At 47.1% G+C, this 21,168-nt stretch overlaps 1 protein-coding gene across 4 annotated transcripts in view; it reads right to left on the bottom strand.

Annotated features, from left to right (window-relative positions):
* LOC129833365 (phospholipid phosphatase-related protein type 5-like) overlaps positions 1–17,612 on the bottom strand; it is a 62,302-nt gene extending 44,690 nt beyond the window's left edge. Inside the window, exons 1-2 of one of the 4 annotated variants that reach the window (XM_055897917.1) lie at positions 17,144–17,612; positions 11,823–11,962 (exon numbers count right to left, since the gene is read on the bottom strand). In XM_055897917.1, coding sequence (XP_055753892.1) covers positions 11,823–11,897 — 75 coding nt within the window. In that variant the 5' untranslated portion in view covers positions 11,898–11,962; positions 17,144–17,612. The remainder of the gene's footprint in view (positions 1–11,822; positions 11,963–17,143) is intronic. The other 3 variants (XM_055897914.1, XM_055897913.1, XM_055897912.1) reach the window with 3 other exon arrangements.
* Between the last annotated feature and the right edge of the window lie 3,556 nt (positions 17,613–21,168).

The raw sequence follows: 21,168 nt of genomic DNA, 5'->3' as shown, positions 1-21,168 counted from the left end.
TTCCAGACTAACATTAAGCGTCTCTAATCCAAAATTAAATCTAGAATCGGCTTCCTATTTCGCAACAAAGCCTCCTTCACTCATGCTGCCAAACATACCCTCGTAAAATTGACTATCCTACCGATCCTTGACTTCGGCGATGTCATTTACAAAATAGCCTCCAACACTCTACTCAGCAAATTGGATGTAGTTTATCACAGTGGCATCCGTTTTGTCACCAAAGCCCCATATACTACCCACCACTGCGACCTGTATGCTCTCGTAGGCCCTCGCTTCATACTCGTCGCCAAACCCACTGGCTCCAGATCATCTATAAGTCTTTGCTAGGTAAAGCCATGCCTTATCTCAGCTCACTGGTCACCATAGCAGCACCCACCTGTAGCACGCACTCCAGCAGGTATATTTCACTGGTCATCCCCAAAGCCAACTCCTATTGGCAGCCTTTCCTTTCAGTTCTCTGTTGCCAATGACTGGAACGAATTGCAAAAATCACTGAAGCTGGAGACTTAGATCTCCCTCACTAACTTTAAGCATCAGCTGTCAGAGCAGCTTACCGATCACTGCACCTGTACACAGCCCATCTGAAAATAGCCCACCCAACTACCTCATCCCCATACTGTTATTTATTTTTGCTCTTTTGCACCCCAGTTTCTCTACTTGCACATTGTCATCTGCACATCTATCACTCCAGTGTTTAATTGCTAAATTGTAATTATTTTGCCACTATGACCTATTTATTGCCTTACTACATTTGCACACGCTGTATATAGATTTTTCTATTTTGTTATTGACTGTACGTTTGTTTATCCCATGTGAAACTCTGTGTTGTTGTTTATGTTGCACTGCTATTGCCACGCCCTGACCTTAGAGCCTTTTTTATGTCTCTTTTTGGTTTGGTCAGGGTGTGATTTGGGTGGGCATTCTATGTTCTTTAATTCTATGTTTGTGTTTCTATGTTTTGGCCTGGTATGGTTCTCAATCAGGGACAGCTGTCTATCGTTGTCTCTGATTGGGAATCATACTTAGGCAGACTTTTTTCCTTTGGTGTTTGTGGGTAGTTAACTTTGTTAGTGGCATTATAGCCCTGTTAAGCTTCATGGTCGTTTCTTTGTTTTGTTGGCGACATTTCCTAAAATAAAATAAAATGTACGCTCACCACGCTGCACCTTGGTCTCCTTCCAACGACGGCCGTGACAGCTATGTTTTATCTTGGCCAGGTCGCAGTTGTAAATGAGAACTTGTTCTCAACTGGCCTACCTGGTTAAATAAAAGGTGAAATTAAAAAAATGAATAAAAAACTTCCTGAATGCAAAATGGTTGAATGCTCCAATCAGGAATGCTTTAGAGCCTCTTTGATAACACAAACTAGGTCCAGGAGAGATATTTGTGTAGTGTAAAGAGACGGATCTACATTCTAATCAAATCATCAAATACAATTTTATTCGTCACTTCGTAAACAGGTGCAGACTAACAGTGAAATGAATACTTACGTGCCATTCCCGACAATGCAGAGAGAAAGAAAATAGAGAACAATAGAAAAGTAAAACACGTAATAATAAAAGTAATAGTAAATACACAATGAGTAACGATAACTTGGCTATATATACGGGGTACAATTACTGAGTCGATATGCAGGGGTACGAGGTAATTGAGGTAGATATGTACATATAACTAGTAATAAAGTGATATGATGATAGATAAAAGTAGCACCAGTGTATGAGATGAGTCAAAAAAAGTTAGTGCAAAAAGGGTTGATGCAGATAGTTAAATAGTTAACCAAATAGCTAGCCAGACTAACTAGTTAGTTATCTCATGGCTTGGGGGTAGAAGCTGTTCATGGTCTGTTGATTCCAGACTTGGTGCATTGCTACTGCTAGCCATGCGATAGCAGAGAGAACAGTCTATGACTTGGGTGACTGGAGTCTTTGACATTATTTAGGACCTTCCTCTGAAACTGGCTGGTATAGAGGTCCTGGTTGGCAGGGAGCCCGGACCCAGTGATGTACTAGGCCGTACACACTATCCTCTGTTGCGCCTTGCCATCGCATATCAAGCAGTTGCCATACCAAGCGGTGATGCTGCTCGTCAACATGCTCTCAATCTAAATCTCTCTTTAAGAGATGTCTCCCACACTACCTCCAGAGGTAGTGCGGAAGAAATCTACACCACATACCGCCCTCTGAGTGGTACAGTGTAAAGATAACAGCTCTCCCACACCACATGTCCATGCAAGAATTACCTTAATTACCCTAATACCAGTAGGCAGCATTCTTGCTTTGTTAGCCAAATTCGTGAATCATTGCATTAATCAAGTCTGCAACACTATGTGCAATATGGTTTAGATGAGAAGCTCCTGTATAGTTTGAATTGCTATTCTCATTGTGTTTGTCCATATACTATGACATTAACAGTATGCTAATAGCTACACTCACACATGAAGCAGGAATGTGGCTTTGGTCACACCACATCAAAGGCTAGTGTAAATAGAAAAGTTGCTAATCTGATAGATCTCACTAGACATATTTTACTAATGTAAATCCACCTTTAATATACGCTCCCCTATGCATTTATTCATATTTATTTGGACAGTGAAGCTAGAACGTTTAATTTGGCTCTATGCTCCGGCATTTTGGATTTGAAATAAAATGTTTCATACAAGGCAACAGTACAGAATGTCACCTTTACTAAGAATTAAAGGCAAACTTAACCAGCATGGCTACCACAGCATTCTGCAGCGATATGCCATACCATCTGGTTTGCACTTAGTGGGTCTATCATTTGTTTTTCAACAGGACAATGACCCAAAACACACCTCCAGGCTGTGTAAGGGCTATTTGACCAAGAAGGAGAGTGATGGAGTGCAGCATCAGATGACCTGGCCTCCACAATCACCCGTCCTCAACCCAATTGAGATGGTTTTGATGAGTTGGACCGCAGAGTGAAGGAAAACCAGCCAAGAAGTGCTAAGAATATGTGGGAACTCCTTCAAGACTGTTGGAAAAGCATTCCAGGTGACTACCTCATGAGGCTGGTTGAGAGAATGCCAAGAGTGTGCAAATCTGTCATCAAGGCAAAGGGTGGCTACAATAAAATTTATTTTTATTTGTTTAACACTTTTTTGGTTACTACATGATTCCATATGTGTTATTTCATAGTTTTGATGTCTTCACTATTATTCTACAATGTAGAAAATACTAAAAATTAAGACAAACCCTTGAATGAGTAGGTGTCCAAACTTTTGACTGGTACTGTATATGTTTTACCTTATATAAATAAAAGCACTTCATGCATCTAAACTCTCACCACACCCAAGTAGCGCAGCGGTCTAAGGCACTGCATCTCAGTGCAAGAGCATCACTACAGTCCCTGGTTCTAATCCAGGCTGTATCACATCTGGCCGTGATTGGGTCCCATAGGGTGACGCACAATTGGCCCAGCGTAGTCCGGGTTTGGAGTTCAATCTTGGTTTCATCAGACCAGAGAATCTTGCTTCTCACGGTCTTAGAGTCCTTTAAGTGCCTTTTGGCAAACTCCAAGTGGGCTATCATGTGCCTTTTACTGAAGAATGGCTTCCGTCTGGCCACTCTACCATAAAGGCCTGATTGGTGGAGTGCTGCAGAGATGGTTGTCCTTCTGGAAGTTTCTCCCATCTCCACAGGGGAACTCTGGAACTCTGTCAGAATGACCATTGAGTTCTTGGTCACCTCCCTGACAAAGGCCCTTCTCTCAAGATTGCTCAGTTTGACTGGGCAGCCAGCTCTAGGAAGAGTCTTGGTGGTTCCAAACTTGTGTGATGGAGGCCACTGTGTTCTTGGGGAACTTCAATGCTGCAGACATTTTTTGGTACCCTTCCCCAGATCTGTGCCTCGACACAATCCTGTCTCAGAGCTCTACGGACAATTCCTTCAACCTCATGGCTTGGTTTTTGCTCTGACATGCACTGTCAACTGTGGGACCTTATATAGACAGGTGTGTGCCTTTCCAAATCATGTCCAATTAATTTAATTTACCACAGGTGGACTCCAATCAAGTTGTAGAAACATCTCAAGGACGTTCAATGGAAACAAGATGCACCCAAGCTCAATTTCAGGTCTCATAGCAAAGGGTCTGAATACTTATGTAAATAAGGTATGTGTTTTTAATTTGTAATAAATTAGCAAAAAAAATAAAACCTGTTTTCACTTTGTTATTATGGGGTATTGTGTGTTGATTGATGATGGGGGAAAACTAATTGAATCAATTTTAAAATAAGGCTGTAACGTAACAAAATGTGGAAAAAGTGAAGGGGTCTGAATACTTGACCAATGCACTGTATATGTGTATTAAGGTAGTCAAAAGTTTTGTGTTTGGTCCTATATTCCTAGCAAGCAATGATTACATCAAGCTTGTTACTACACACTTGTTGGATGCATTTGCTGTTTGTTTTGGTTGGGTTTCAGATAATTTTCTGCCCAATAGAAATTCATGGTAAATAATGTATTGTGCCAATTTGGAGTCACTTTTATTCTAAATAACAATAGAATATGTTTTTCCGACCACATCTACATTAATGTGGATGCTACCATGATTACGGATAATCCTAAATGAATCATGTGTGTGAAAGAAAGTTACAGAGGCACAAAGACCACACCCCCAATACATAGTTTTTGGAGGGTATGATATTTATGCCTCTGTACCTTTCTCACTCATCATTATTCAGAATTAATTCCATGAAACATTCACTTCTATTGGGTACAACATAATCTGAAACAAAAACAAACAACGAATTTGTCCAAATACTTCTGAAATAGGGACTTCCGAATCTCAGTCTTTTCACCTCTCATTATTTAACTTGAACAACTACTTTCCCTTCCACAGTGCAGAGCTGCTGAAAACACTGTGCTGTAGCTACCTCAAGCTGGGCTGGCTGGCTGGCTGGCTGAGTGCTGAGTGCATTCTCCCTGCTTTGATTCAGAGGCCAAAACATAAAGCAGGGGCAGCTCTTTAATGGACATTTACCAGATGGCAACCAAAGGAAAAGTCCGTTTTTCTTTGTGTCTTAGGGCTCCAGCTGATCACAGCACTCAAAAAAATGTGTGTGTGTGTGTGTGTGTTCTTTGTGCACTTCACTTGAAAGACTCTCTACGACAGGTGTGATCACACAAGTGTTACCCACCATCACACACCGGGGTTATTTTTAGAGATGAAGGAAGCAAAAGAGAAGGAAAGATGTTCTTTCACCTATTTAAAGTGTTAATGAGGCTGTGTGTGTGTGAGTGTGTGTGTGTGTGTGTGTTCTTCTGAACATTAATTAAAATTCTATGAAAATTAAGGCAACTCGTTTTCAAATTGACAGATGTGGAATATTCATTACCGTAAATTGTCACCATTACCATTCCTTGTCCTTACTGTGAATAAACCAACACAACAAACTGAGCTTCATTGGCTAAATACAACATTAGCAGAATATAAAGACAAATTGACTTAGACACACAACACCACAATGAAACAGTGTTACTGAGCTTCCAAAAGCAGCTCTGAAAGCCTTAACAGTACATCAACAGTGCCCTCTGGTGGGTATAGAGTCCTCGCATGAAACGTAGAGGGGAATGGTCCATCACACTGCATGTGGTGAGAGATAGATGATGCCCACACACAAACACAAATGAGTACTGCTCATTATGAGTACTGCTCATGCCAAAGACATTAAACACCCCTGCAGTCACGGAAATCTCCAACATCAAAATGATTCTGACTCATAACCATTCAGTCCATAACAGTGGCTGAGAAAAGTGGGACATGTTCAATAAGAGGGGAAAGCACATAATGTATAACAGAACGGGTCATTTTAACGTCCAAATAAAGCATTTGAAACATTGAGAGTAAATCAGTTATCGTTGCTTTTTAAATGTCAGAGTAGAGTGTGTGTAGAGCACATTATTTGACTATTTCTTTATGGTTTTGTAATAGCTGTCGCTCTCCTCATCCTCGGAAGAGGTGAGGAGAGAAGGATCTTCGGACCAAAATGCGGAGTCAGGGAAATAAGCCATTTTTATTACAAATACGACGTAGACTAAACAAAACACTTTCAAAACTTACAAAATAACAAAACGACGTTGACGCAACCTGAACATAAAACTTACATAGACAAACGTAAACTCACGAACAGGAACGGACATCGAAACATACGAACAGCCAAACAGCTCCAAAAGTGAATACATCGAAACAACACGAAAACAACACGAAGACATCACAGGAGACAATCACCCACAAACACACAGTGATAATGCCCTACCTAAATATGACTCTTGATTAGAGGAAAATGCAAACCACCTGCCTCTAATCAAGAGCCATACCAGGCAAACCGAAACCAACATAGAAACAGGTAACATAGACTGCCCACCCAAAACACATGCCCTGACCAAAAACACATAAAAACTAACATAAATAGGTCAGGACTGTTACAGTACCCCCCCCCCCAAGGTGCGAACGCCGGGCGCACCAGCACAAAGTCCAGGGGAGGGTCCGGGTGGGCAGTTGACCACGGTGGTGGCTCCGGTTCAGGACGCTGTCCCCGCACCACCATAGTCACTCCCCTCTTCTTTCTACCCCTTCCACTGACCACCCAAACATTAGCTTCCCCTAAATAAACAGCTAGCACCGGAACAAGGGGCAGCACCGGGACAAGGGGTAGCACCGGGACAAGGGGCAGCACAAAAACAAGGGGCAGCACCAGGATAAGGACCATCACCGGGACAAGGGGCAGCACCGGGACAAGGGGCAGCACCGGGACAGCACCGGGACAGCACCGGGACAGCACCGGGACAGCACCGGGACAGCACCGGGACAGCACCGGGACAGCACCGGGACAGCACCGGGACAAGGGGCAGCACCGGGACAAGGGGCAGCACCGGGACAAGGGGCAACACCGGGACAAGGGGCAACACCGGGACAAGGGGCAGATCCCGGCTGAAGGACTCTGGCAGGTCCTGTTTGGACGGCTCTGGCAGGTCCATGCAGGCTGACGGCTCTCGACGCTCATGGCAGGCTGACGGCTCTCGACGCTCATGGCAGGCTGACGGATCTCGACGCTCATGGCAGGCTGACGGCTCTCGACGCTCATGGCAGGCTGACGGCTCTCGACGCTCATGGCAGGCTGACGGCTCTCGACGCTCATGGCAGGCTGACGGCTCTCGACGCTCATGGCAGGCTGACGGCTCTCGACGCTCATGGCAGGCTGACGGCTCTCGACGCTCATGGCAGGCTGACGGCTCTCGACGCTCATGGCAGGCTGACGGCTCTCGACGCTCATGGCAGGCTGACGGCTCTCGACGCTCATGGCAGGCTGACGGCTCTCGACGCTCATGGCAGGCTGACGGCTCTCGACGCTCATGGCAGGCTGACGGCTCTCGACGCTCATGGCAGGCTGACGGCTCTGGCTGCTCATGGCTCTTTGGCGGCTCTGGCAGATCCTGTCTGGTTGGCGGCTCTGGCAGATCCTGTCTGGTTGGCGGCTCTGGCAGATCCTGTCTGGTTGGCGGCTCTGGCAGATCCTGTCTGGTTGGCGGCTCTGGCAGATCCTGTCTGGTTGGCGGCTCTGGCAGATCCTGTCTGGTTGGCGGCTCTGGCAGATCCTGTCTGGCGGGCGGCTCTAGCGGCTCCTGTCTGGCTGACGGCTCTAGCGGCTCCTGTCTGGCGGATGGCTCTGTAGGCTCATGGCAGACGGGCGGCTTTGCAGGCTCATGGCAGACGGGCGGCTTTGCAGGCTCCTGGCAGACGGATGGCTCAGATGGCGCTGGGGAGACGGATGGCTCAGATGGCGCTGGGGAGACGGATGGCTCAGATGGCGCTGGGGAGACGGATGGCTCAGATGGCGCTGGGGAGACGGATGGCTCAGATGGCGCTGGGGAGACGGATGGCTCTGGCCGGATACGGCGCACTGTAGACCTGGTGCGTGGTGCCGGAACTGGAGGCACCGGGCTAATGATAAGCACCTTCCTACTAGTGCGTGGAGCAGGGACAGGGCACACTGAACTCTCAAAGCGTACTCTATACCTGGTGCGTGGTACCGGCACTGGTGGCACCTGGCTGAGGGCACGCACCTCAGGACTAGTACGGGGAGAAGTGACAGTGTGTACAGGACTTAGGAGACGCACAGGTGGCTTAGTGCGTGGGGCCGGAACTGGAGGCACTGAACTGGATACACGCACTATAGGGAGAGTGCGTGGAGGAGGAACAGGGCTCTGGAACTGCACTGGTAGCCTAGTGCGTAGTGTAGGCACTGTAGGTACTAGGCTGGGGCGGGGAGGTGGCGCCGGAAATACCGGACCGTGCAGGCGTACTGGCTCTCTTGAGCATTGAGCCTGCCCAACCTTACCAGGTTGAATGCTCCCGGTCGCCCGCCCAGTACGGGGAGGTGGAATAACCCGCACCGGGCTGTGTAGGCGAACCGGGGAAACCATGCGTAAGGCAGGTGCCATGTATGCCGGCCCGAGGAGACGCACTGGAGACCAGACGCGTTGAGCCGGCCTCATGACACCTGGCTCAATGCCCAATCTAGCCCTACCAGTGCGGGGAGGTGGAATAACCCGCACCGGGCTATGCACACGTACAGGAGACACCGTGCGCTCTACTGCGTAACACGGTGTCTGCCCGTACTCCCGCTCTCCACGGTTAGCCTGGGAAGTGGGCGCAGGTCTCCTACCTGCCCTTGGCCCACTACCCTTTAGCCCCCCCCCCAAGAAATTTTAGGGAGTTACTCACGGGCTTTTTCGGCTTCCGTGCCAGACGCGTTCCCTCATAATTCCGGTTCCTCTCTCCGGTAGCCTCCGCTCTCCTCAGTGCCTCCAGCTGTTCCCATGGAAGGCGATCTCTACCTGCTAGGATCTCCTCCCATGTGTAGACACCTTTTCCATTCAATACATCGTCCCATGTCCATTGCTCCTTCTTCTGTCCCTTACTCCGTTTAGCATTCCCATACCGCTTGGTCTCTGTATTTTGGTGGGTGATTCTGTAATAGCTGTCGCTCTCCTCATCCTCGGAAGAGGTGAGGAGAGAAGGATCTTCGGACCAAAATGCGGAGTCAGGGAAATAAGCCATTTTTATTACAAATACGACGTAGACTAAACAAAACAAAACACTTTCAAAACTTACAAAATAACAAAACGACGTTGACGCAACCTGAACATAAAACTTACATAGACAAACGTAAACTCACGAACAGGAACGGACATCGAAACATACGAACAGCCAAACAGCTCCAAAAGTGAATACATCGAAACAACACGAAAACAACACGAAGACATCACAGGAGACAATCACCCACAAACACACAGTGATAATGCCCTACCTAAATATGACTCTTGATTAGAGGAAAATGCAAACCACCTGCCTCTAATCAAGAGCCATACCAGGCAAACCGAAACCAACATAGAAACAGGTAACATAGACTGCCCACCCAAAACACATGCCCTGACCAAAAACACATAAAAACTAACATAAATAGGTCAGGACTGTTACAGGTTTAAGTTTTTGTTCATTGAAGATGATGTTTCCAGCAATTCGGCTAGGTATTCCTGCTTCCATATTGCAGCTGCAGCCATTACACAAAACACATTCCCACACTTCATAAACTGAATCTGTAACAACCCATACATGGTCCTGTGTGGACAGGACACTTCAATATTAGGTTACAAGACACAGGCTGTCCAATAGCAGTACATCCAAAGCTATCAGAGGGGCATGGAGGGGGACTTTGTATTTCCTCCTCCATTGGTCTGGATAACTGTTTATGTTAATGTGGCCTTTACAACCCCAAAGCTGAGTTCTCTGCTACACCTGATTACTTATATACACAGTGAATTATTTCCTAAAAGCATGTCTGTGTTTTGACAATGCCATTTCCATGCATCTTTTGTATCAACCCAGTGCTGAGAGAAACTGACCTGTATAAGCGCTATTGATGCTGAAATTCACATTCAGATAGAAGAGACGAAAGGAGGTATCTATATCTAACAAATATCTATGACTTTCAGGGAGAGAGAGAGCGAGAGAGCGAGAGAGAGAGCGAGAGAGAGAGCGAGAGCGAGAGAGAGAGCGAGAGAGAGAGAGAGAGAGGGGTTATAGCCTGCATAAGAGGGTGGGTAGTGGATGAAAGGAGGCAGAAGAGAGGGAGAGACAGAGAGAAAATTAATCCAGATGATTGGTTTCCATGGAAACGGGCTGATGAGGTGTGAGTCTAAATAAAAGAGCAGGTCCTGGCTCAGTCTAAATCACTGTCTGTCTGTGGCACACCGCTGGGGAGGGGAGGGGGACGGGGAGAGTCACAGGGGAGAGGGACAGGTAGGAGGGACAGGGGAGAGGGACAGGGGAGAGGGACAGGGGAGGGGGACGGGGAGGGGGACGGGGAGAGGGTCAGGGGAGAGGGTCAGGGAAGAGGGACAGGGGAGATGGTCAGGAGAGAGGGACAGGGGAGAGGGACAGGGGAGAGGGACAGGGGAGAGGATCAGGGGAGAGGGACATGGGAGAGGGACAGGGGAGAGGGTCAGGAGAGAGGGACAGGGGAGAGGGACAGGGGAGAGGGAAAGGGGAGAGGGACAGGGGAGGGGGACGGGGAGAGGGACAGGAGAGGGTCAGGGGAGAGGATCAGGGGAGAGGGACAGGGGAGAGGGACAGGGGAGAGGATCAGGAGAGAGGGACAGGGGAGAGGGGAGCTAAAATGGTTGGGTCTCAGTCAGACCACACTGTCACATCTTCTGCACTCACTCACTGCTATCTCACATATTACACATTATGATTCCACAAATCCCACATATCACTGCAACTGTACTGAATATCACAAGGTATATAGCACTTCATTCCTCATACAATTCTTTTCACCTTACATGTCATACATCACACCTCACATATACTCCTCCATATTTCACATGACACAGAACACCTTGTACCTCAAATATCACCTATTGCACCTCACATTAAATATGTGTGAGGGATGGCACAGTGGACTATGGGAGTGCTTTTATTGTGGACGATAATCTAGCAGCATAGAGACCTTCAATACCCTCTGAGTAATGTAGCTCCCACAGCAATATGGGACACGCCTACGGGAGAGACCCTGTCCTGTGTGTGTGTGTGTGCGCCTGTAGTCTGTGTGTGTGTGTGTGTGTGTGTGTGTGTGTGTGTGTGTGTGTGTGTGTGTGTGTGTGTGTGTGTGTGTGTGTGTGTGTGTGTGTGTGTGTGTGTGTGTGTGTGTGTGTGTGTGTGTGTGTGTGTGTGTGTGTGCCTGACAGTGTGTGCAGAGCATCCAGTACCTATACAAAACACAGTTAGCTGTGATATCGCTAAATACTTCAATGGATCAGATGCAAAGACTCATATAAACAGGAAGCAGAGATCACATATTGTAGCAGTGTGAAGACAGGAAGCGCCATCTGAACAGATTGCATACTATAACAACTATTTTATACCATGTCCACGTTACTGTCTCAGCCATGGCAGAGAGACCGTGGCAGTGTGGTGGATGTGTGTTGAGCTGACAATATTTACAACATTTTCCACTGAAGCTAAATATGAGAAAGTGTTCCCTGGCTGCTGGACAGCAGACAACAGCCAATTGAGGTCAAGTAGTAGAATGAATGGAGCTCATTGAGCTCTGAGAGGAGCGGAGGGGGGTGAAACACTGAATATGGGGAAGGTTAAGGGATACGGAAATTCCCCATGAAGAGATATCATCAACCAGCATGAAGAGGCCCTACTGTACCCATGAGGAGCCAGAGGGTATTTCATCAGCTCCTCCCAGTAGTGTCATTTTAGCCAATCAGGAAAAGAAAGACATGGCAACTCACCTCAACAAACAAGAAGCAGGGAACGATGGAGCTGCTGCTCTTCAAACCCGGCTTCTCCTCCTCCGCCGCCATCATTCTCTCGTTCTCTCTCTCCTGCCTTCTCTCGTTCTCTCTCTCCAGCACTCTCTCTCTCCTCACACCTGTGAAGGAAAGAGCGTTCCAGGTGAGTAAGAGTTGTCTTGATCTAAAAGTCAGCTTAGCCTTTAGATCTAAAGTAAAACATAAAGTTTTATCCCATGACAAGAATGTAGCGTTGGATGGAACAATGGGTCTTGATGTTCTTATACAGAATAACAATTTTGTTTACATGTTACCTCTGTGGCCATGAGACAAAGTGCAAAGACCCCCCCCCTCCCCCCATACACACACTCCCTCCCACTCTCCCCGACACACACAAAGAAACAACTAAATAGTATCAAATAAGCCTATCAGTGTGCTGTAATGAGCCTCTCCCTCAGTCCTGATGAGTCAGTGCTGAAATGAAAATACAGATTGTATCTAACACTGAATGCCACTATAATGAATGGAACCTTTATGAGCTAGAATAAACATAAATCCAGCCAATACACAACATGGATACAAGTAGTCTTAGATGAGAAATATGCTCTTGACATTTGCATAATCACATTTATGTTCACATCTATACTGAATTAGATTATGTTCCAACCAAGGCACAACCCTCTGTCTGCATGTCTCATTCAATGTCATGTCTACACGCTTTACACGGCAGGTAAGGGTGCTCTCGAGCGGCTAGATGTGCTTTACCAATCGGACATCAGATTTGCCACCAATGCTACTTATAGGACACATCACTGCACTCTAACTCCTCTGTAAACTGGTCATCTCTGTATACCCGTCGCAAGACCCACTGGTTGATGCTTATTTATAAAACCATATTAGGCCTCACTCCCCCCTATCGGAGATATCTACTGCAGCCCTCCACATACAACACCCATTCTGCCGGTCACATTCTGTTAAAGGTCCCCAAAGCACACACATCCCTGGGTAGCTCCTCTTTTCAGTTCACTGCAGCTAGTGACTGGAACGAGCTGCATCAAACACTCAAACTGGACAGTTTTATCTCCATCTCTTCATTCAAAGACTCAATCATGGACACTCTTACTGACAGTTGTGGCTGCTTTGAGTGATGTATTGTTGTCTCTACCTTCTTGCCCTGTGTGCTGTTGTCTGTGCCCAATAATGTTTGTACCATGTTTTGTGCTGCTACCATGTTGTGTTGCTACCATGTTCTTGTCATGTTGTGCTGCTACCATGTTCTTGACATGTTGTGTTGTCATGTGTTGCTGTCTTGCTATGTTATTGTCTTAGGTATCGCTTCATGTAGTATTGGGTTGTCTCTCTTGTCTTTATGTGTGTTTTGTCTTATAGTTATATATTTTTAATTTTTAAATGTTTTATCCCAGCCCCCGTCCCTGCAGGAGGCCTTTTGCCTTTTGGTAGAATAATAATTTGTTCTTAACTGACTTGCCTAGTTAAATAAAGGTGAAGTCAAATAAAAATACACTGTATCCCCAGCAGAATTACCTTGAGGGGAAGAATACAACACGCTAGCCTTATCGGTTCAAGGCAAGGCTAAGGGACAGACAGGAACAATGCAAACTGGACATGGTGCTCAGTCAGTGAGGAGTCTCCTGAGTTGGGACCTGAGGTTATCCCTGACTACAGGGAAAACTACAGGCCCTAGTCATAGGCTATTGCTAGTCAGGTCGTCAGGTGAAACGCAGGGACCTTCTTATGACCCTCCAACCTCTGTGTACCAGAACTCATCCTGAAGAGATCCTATAGCTTGGTTCTGGTCTGTGAGAGTTCCCATTTCCTGGGCATTGTCAGGATTGACCTCTATTCTGAGGAAATTAGTGTTGTTTCCCTCCCCCCACTGACAGTCAGTCTGGCAGGATGTCAGAGAATAGGCTGTGAGGATGAATAAGGAATGGACTGGGCTCTTAGCAGCAGAGAGAACAAAGCGAAGCAGGGCTGCTTTTAGAAATATCTCTCTCTCTCAAACATCTTGTAGCTGTGACTGAACAAGCTGAGGCCCCAGGTAAGGGAAAATCTCCCAGGGTATTTTGGTGATCCTGCTCTACTGATCCCAGCAGCAGATGGGCAGTGTAATGCAGCCTGAGTGGACGGCCAGGTATCTAACGTCCCTAAGATCAGGATGTCAGGAGGAGGGATGGGAGCAGGTCAGAACACAGGTGTTGCTATTTGAGATGGAACAGTGTCTGTCAAAGAGAAAGCCTTTGTGTCCACATGTGCTACATACCGAACAGACAAGATGTAGTATTTTGTAGAAACCTTATGGGTGGGCAGGGAGAGGGAGGAGAGGGAGATTTGTTGAGGAAGATAAAAGTAGGACACCAGGGGCAATTTACCCAGAGATAGGAGAGAGAGTGTTGCTTGTTAGCATATGCCTGCCTGCGCATGCGTGTGCGTGTGCGTGCGTGTGCGTGTGCGTGTGCGTGTGTGAGTCCAGCTGGATTTGATCTGAAAGGGAGGCAGGGTGACAGGAGTCCTGATCTTGTTGGCTTGCCACCCGTCAGAGAGCCCAGCCAGCCTGTCATCACTGAGACACTGCAGCCCACAGACACAAACACAAAAGTGAGAGAAATTGAGGGAAGAGAGGAAAATACCAGGGAAAGAGAGAGGGAGGAAAAAGAAAAAGAATGAGAGAAGGGGGTTAGGAGGAAAGGACATGTGAAGGGAATGAAAGGATGAGGATGAGGTTGTTAATATGAATAGACAAGCGACTAGTTAGCTGACACGGATGAGGAGGAGGAGAACTATACAATATCCTGCTGGTCTGAATCCACAGTCTTAGGAGAGGAGCCCAGGAAACCATATGTCCACTCTCCTCCCTCAGACACACACATGAACACGCGTGCGTGCGATACACACGCACAGGCACATGTACAGACACACACCGCCCGGGGACACAAAGGCTAATTGGACACTACAATCTGGATCACGGCTGCCTTCACGTCCAGCTATTTCTACCACATACTGAGAGATACTACACACAGATATTACAACTGTGCAGATATTTAATCTATACAGATGTATATTGTAATATTCTATATGAACATAAAAGGGCAAAGTACAATGTACAGTGCCTTCAGAAAGTATTCATACCCCTTGACTTATTCCACATTTTGTTGTTACAGCCTGAATTCAAAATGGATTCAATATTTTTTCCTTACCTATCTACACAATACCCCATAATGACAAAGTAAAAACATTTTAGCAAATTTACTGAAAATGAAAAATCGAATTTACATCAGTATTCACACCCCTGAGTCAATACATTTTAGAATCACCTTTTGGCAGTGATTATAGCGGTGAGTCTTTCTGGGTAAGTCTAAGAGCTTTGCACACCTGGATTGTACAATATTTGCATATTACTCTTTTTAAAATTCTTCAAGCTCTGTCAAGTTGGTTGTTGTTCATTGCTAGACAGCCCTTTTCCAGTCTTGTCATAGACTTTCAAGCCTATTTAAGTCAAAACTGTAACTAGGCTACTCAGGAACATTCAATGTGGTCTTGGTAAGCAACTCCAGCGAATATTTGGCCTTGTGTTTTAGGTTATTGTCCAGCTGAAAGGTGAATTTGTCTCCCAGTGTCTCAGTAGTCTATCAAGAGACTGAACCAGGTTTTCCTTTAGGATCTATTCCATTACTTTTTATCCTAAAAAACTCCCTAGTTCTTGCCATTGACAAGCATACCCATAATATGATGCAGTCACCACCATGCTTGAAAATATGAAGTGAACTGTTGTGCTGAATTTGCCCCAAGCATAATGCTTCGTATTCTCGACATAATGTTTTTATTTTTTATTTAGCAGTTTTACTTTAGTAAAGTCACCATTTGCCTCATAGTGAAATCCCTGAATTGTTTCCTTCCTCTCCAGCTACTGAGTTAGGATGGATGCCTGTATCTTTGTTGGTACTGGGTGTATTGATACACCATCCAAAGTGTAATTAATAACTTCACCATGCACAAAGGGATATTCAATGTCTGCTTTTTTTTTTACCCATCTACCAATAGGTGACCTTCTTTCTGAGGCATTGGAAAACCTCCCTCGTCTTTGTAGTTGAATCTGTGTTTTAAATTCACTGCTAGACTGAGGGACCTTAATTAAATTCCTCTAACAGGTACAGAGATGATGTGGTCATTAAAACATAATGTTAAACAATATTATTGCACACAGTGAGTCCATGCAATTTATTATGTGACTTGTTGAGCAAATGTATACTCCTGAACTTATTTAGGCTTGCCATAACAAAGGGGTTGAATACTTATTGACTCAAGATATTTCAGTTTTTCAATTTTAATTAATTTGTAAAACATATTTCCACTTCGACATTATGGGGTATTGTGTGCAGGCCAGTGACAAAAAAATCTTAATTTAATCCATTTTAAATTCAGACTGTAACATAACAAAACGTGGAAAAGGTCAAGGGGTGTGGATACTTTCTGAAGGGCACTGTATATGGCAGTCTGGTTGATCCTTTCATCCCTGAATGTAGCCATCCCCCTGACACAGTACTATTCAGAGAGGTACAAGGTAGTATATTCAATGTGTTCGTACAGTCCAATGCAGCATTTACATGGCACTGTCTGCTTCTTTCTTTCACCCTGTGTGTGGCTATCCTGTGCTGCTGAATACTCTCCTATAACCAATCACGTTCAAAGAGATCAGTCCAAGTCCCTTTAATCACTGTACTGTTGTCTTGGTGCATTTCCAAGGCGTGTGTAGTTAGCATGCAGGATGGTAGTATGTTGAGTGTGTGTGCCTTGCTCTTGACAGACATGTTTCACTCAAACCAGACCACATGCTGAATCTGCAGATATCCTGTGTGCAGAATGCATGAACACACACACACACACACACACACACACACACACACACACACACACACACACACACACACACACACACACACACACACACACACACACACACACACACACACACACCTTCACTTACAAGCGGTAATAACCCCCCCCCCCCTCCGCCAGAGAGACAATCCCACTTCACGCTATTAATAGGGCGGTGGAGGGTGTAGGTAGGGGGGACCCTAATAGGATTTCAGAACGCTAGGTTATTAGAGCTTCCCTTTGGGGAATACCACGGTGAAACACTCCTCACCTCCACATAAACACCAAAACACTCTCACTGCCTCTCTGCATCAGACCACAATCTGAACCATTGACATACAACGCAATGCTAGCATGCTAATGCTCCTCATACTGCAACCCATGCAGACAGAGGAGAGGAGAACCCATCACCCCCTCCCTCTTACCTTAGACACCTCGCTGCTGCCTAGCTCCTCTGTTGCCGTGGCACCAGATTCCTACGCAGAGGCCATGTCAGATGAGGGAAAGTGTTGTGAAAATCTCCCCACCCAGCTGCCTCTCTATCTCTTCTCTTCTTCTTCTCTCCTCCTCCTGCTCCAGAGTGAAGCGTGGTACTGGAGCTCCTCAGACAGACACTCACACACGCGCGCACGGAGATAAAGCGCGCCAGCGACTCCCCAGCCCTCCTCACACACTCGGCACACTCCCCCTCTAATTAGCCACTTCAAATAAGCAGCCTGGGCTAATCAATTAAGTGTCGGGAATTACTGCATGTGCTGTCTTCCAATAGAGACCGAGAGGCAGCGTGTGTGGAAGATTGTGTATCCGTGTGTGAGTAAGAGAGAGGGATGTGTGGTATCTGTACCGCTAGAGAGAAGCTCATTTGTATTCAAAACTTGTTTCCTTCCATCCCTCTCTCTCTCTGTCCTCCCTCTCTCTCGCAGTGAATGAGGGAGGGGATGTAAAATCCAAACAGAGTGGTGTGTGTGTGAGAGAGAGGGGGATGGAGGGAGGGAGGGAGGGAGGGGGGGATGTAAAACCCAAACAGAGTGGTGTGTGTGAGAGAGAGAGGGATGGAGGGAGGGAGGGAGGGAGGGGGGGATGTAAAACCCAAACAGAGTGGTGTGTGTGAGAGAGAGAGGGATGGAGGGAGGGAGGGAGGGGGGGATGTAAAACCCAAACAGAGTGGTGTGTGTGAGAGAGAGGGAGGGATGGAGGGAGGGAGGGAGGGAGGGGATGTAAAACCCAAACAGAGTGGTGTGTGTGAGAGAGAGGGAGGGATGGAGGGAGGGAGGGAGGGGATGTAAAACCCAAACAGAGTGGTGTGTGTGAGAGAGAGGGAGGGATGGAGGGAGGGAGGGAGGGAGGGGATGTAAAACCCAAACAGAGTGGTGTGTGTGAGAGAGAGGGAGGGATGGAGGGAGGGAGGGGATGTAAAACCCAAACAGAGTGGTGTGTGTGAGAGAGAGGGAGGGATGGAGGGAGGGAGGGAGGGGATGTAAAACCCAAACAGAGTGGTGTGTGTGTGAGAGAGAGGGATGGAGGGAGGGGGGAGGGGATGTAAAACCCAAACAGAGTGGTGTGTGTGAGAGAGAGAGAGGGATGGAGGGAGGGAGGGAGGGAGGGGGGGATGTAAAACCCAAACAGAGTGGTGTGTGTGAGAGAGAGACGGATGGAGGGAGGGAGGGAGGGGATGTAAAACCCAAACAGAGTGGTGTGTGTGAGAGAGAGGGAGGGATGGAGGGAGGGAGGGAGGGAGGGGATGTAAAACCCAAACAGAGTGGTGTGTGTGAGAGAGAGAGATGGAGGGAGGGAGGGAGGGAGGGGGGGATGTAAAACCCAAACAGAGTGGTGTGTGTGAGAGAGAGGGAGGGATGGAGGGAGGGAGGGGGGGAGGGGATGTAAAACCCAAACAGAGTGGTGTGTGTGAGAGAGAGAGATGGAGGGAGGGAGGGAGGGAGGGGGGGATGTAAAACCCAAACAGAGTGGTGTGTGTGAGAGAGAGGGATGGAGGGAGGGAGGGAGGGGATGTAAAACCCAAACAGAGTGGTGTGTGTGTGTGAGAGAGAGAGAGAGAGGGATGGAGGGAGGGAGGGGATGTAAAACCCAAACAGAGTGGTGTGTGTGTGTGAGAGAGGGATGGATGGAGGGAGGGGGGAGGGGATGTAAAACCCAAACAGAGTGGTGTGTGTGTGTGAGAGAGAGGGATGGAGGGAGGGAGGGAGGGGATGTAAAACCCAAACAGAGTGGTGTGTGTGAGAGAGAGAGGGATGGAGGGAGGGAGGGAGGGGATGTAAAACCCAAACAGAGTGGTGTGTGTGTGTGAGAGAGGGATGGATGGAGGGAGGGGGGAGGGGATGTAAAACCCAAACAGAGTGGTGTGTGTGAGAGAGGGATGGATGGAGGGAGGGGGGAGGGGATGTAAAACCCAAACAGAGTGGTGTGTGTGTGAGAGAGAGGGAGGGATGGAGGGAGGGAGGGAGGGGATGTAAAACCTAAACAGAGTGGTATGTGTGTGAGAGAGAGAGAGAGGGAGGGATGGAGGGAGGGAGGGGATGTAAAACCTAAACAGAGTGGTATGTGTGTGTGAGAGAGAGAGAGGGAGGGAGGGAGGGAGGGAGGGAGGGAGGGAGGGGATGTAAAACCCAAACAGAGTGGTGTGTGTGTGAGAGAGAGGGAGGGATGGGATGTAAAACCCAAACAGAGTGGTGTGTGTGTGAGAGAGAGAGGGAGGGAGGGAGGGAGGGAGGGAGGGAGGGAGGGAGGGAGGGAGGGAGGGAGGGGATGTAAAACCCAAACAGAGTGGTGTGTGTGAGAGAGAGAGGGATGGATGGAGGGAGGGAGGGAGGGAGGGAGGGGGGGGATGTAAAACCCAAACAGAGTGGTGTGTGTGTGAGAGAGAGGGAGGGATGGAGGGAGGGAGGGGATGTAAAACCCAAACAGAGTGGTGTGTGTGAGAGAGAGAGGGATGGATGGAGGGAGGGAGGGAGGGAGGGGATGTAAAACCCAAACAGAGTGGTGTGTGTGTGAGAGAGAGGGAGGGATGGAGGGAGGGAGGGAGGGAGGGAGGGGATGTAAAACCCAAACAGAGTGGTGTGTGTGTGAGAGAGAGGGAGGGATGGAGGGAGGGATGGAGGGAGGGAGGGAGGGAGGGAGGGGATGTAAAACCCAAACAGAGTGGTGTGTGTGTGAGAGAGAGAGGGATGGATGGAGGGAGGGAGGGGATGTAAAACCCAAACAGAGTGGTGTGTGTGAGAGAGAGAGGGATGGATGGAGGGAGGGAGGGAGGGGATGTAAAACCCAAACAGAGTGGTGTGTGTGAGAGAGAGAGAGAGAGGGATGGAGGGAGGGGGAGGAGCTCAGGTGTGCCTCTGTGTTGGGCTGCAGACTGCCTGCCTCAGGGCACACAATCCAATGAATACATGGCTATTGATCTAGTGCTGGTGCGGGTTTAATACTGCAGGTCAGGACTGATAAGAGATAGGGGCTGGCTGCTTGCCTGCCACTGTTAAACAGGACAGGGTCAACAGCCAGAGGGGAACTGTTATAGTGGAAGGGAGAATCAGAGAGAAAGAGAAAGAGCAACACAATTAGACCCAACCAAATCATGAGAAAACAAAAAGATAATTACTTGACACATTGGAAACTAACCTGCACTTCCTACCCTCCTGCCAAATGTATGACCATATTTGAGACCCATATTTCCCTTAGATTACACAGATCCACAAAGAATTCGAAAACAAACCAAATTTTGATAAACTCCCATATCTATTAGGTGAAATACCACAGTGTGCCATCACAGCAGCAAAATGTGTGTCCTGTTGCTGCAAGAAAAGGGCAACCAGTGAAGAACAAACACCATTGGAAATACAACCCATATTTATGTTTATTTATTTTCCCTTTTGTACTTGAACTATTTGCACATAATGACATTTGAAATGTCTTTAATCTTTTGGAACTTTTGTGAGTGTAATGTTTACTGTTAATTTTTTTTGTTTATTTTCTACTTCCCTTGCTTTTGCAATATTAACATATGTTTCCCATGTAAAGCCCTTAAATTGAGGGGGGACGACATACATGTTCTTGCCAAGGCTTATCATATTAACAATATCAATGCCACGCTCTGATATTGTTGATGGGGGCAGTCTGGCCTATTATTAATGTGTGTGTAACATTCCAGGGGAAGGGACTGTGGGCTATTGATGAAAGTACTCGTCAAACTTTGCTATGTGATCAAACTGCGAAGATCTGGGACTCACAGTTTCACCGCATGAAGAATTTGGCCAGTGGGGTTTTAATGCAGTCAGCTCACATCTGAATAATAGTACATGTCTTCAAAATAGACCCCACTATACCAGCCATTTTAATGTGGCTGCATTAAAACCCTGCTGGCTACTGAAGAGGACATTGTTCATGCGGTGAAACTGTGAGTCCCAGATCTTCGCAGTTTGATCACATAGCAAAGTTTGAC

The sequence above is a fragment of the Salvelinus fontinalis genome, chromosome 34 (genome assembly GCF_029448725.1).
Source record: "Salvelinus fontinalis isolate EN_2023a chromosome 34, ASM2944872v1, whole genome shotgun sequence".
Lineage (NCBI taxonomy): Eukaryota > Metazoa > Chordata > Actinopteri > Salmoniformes > Salmonidae > Salvelinus > Salvelinus fontinalis.
Note: the sequence above shows the minus strand (reverse complement) of the source record. Positions and strands in the feature narration are given on the sequence as shown.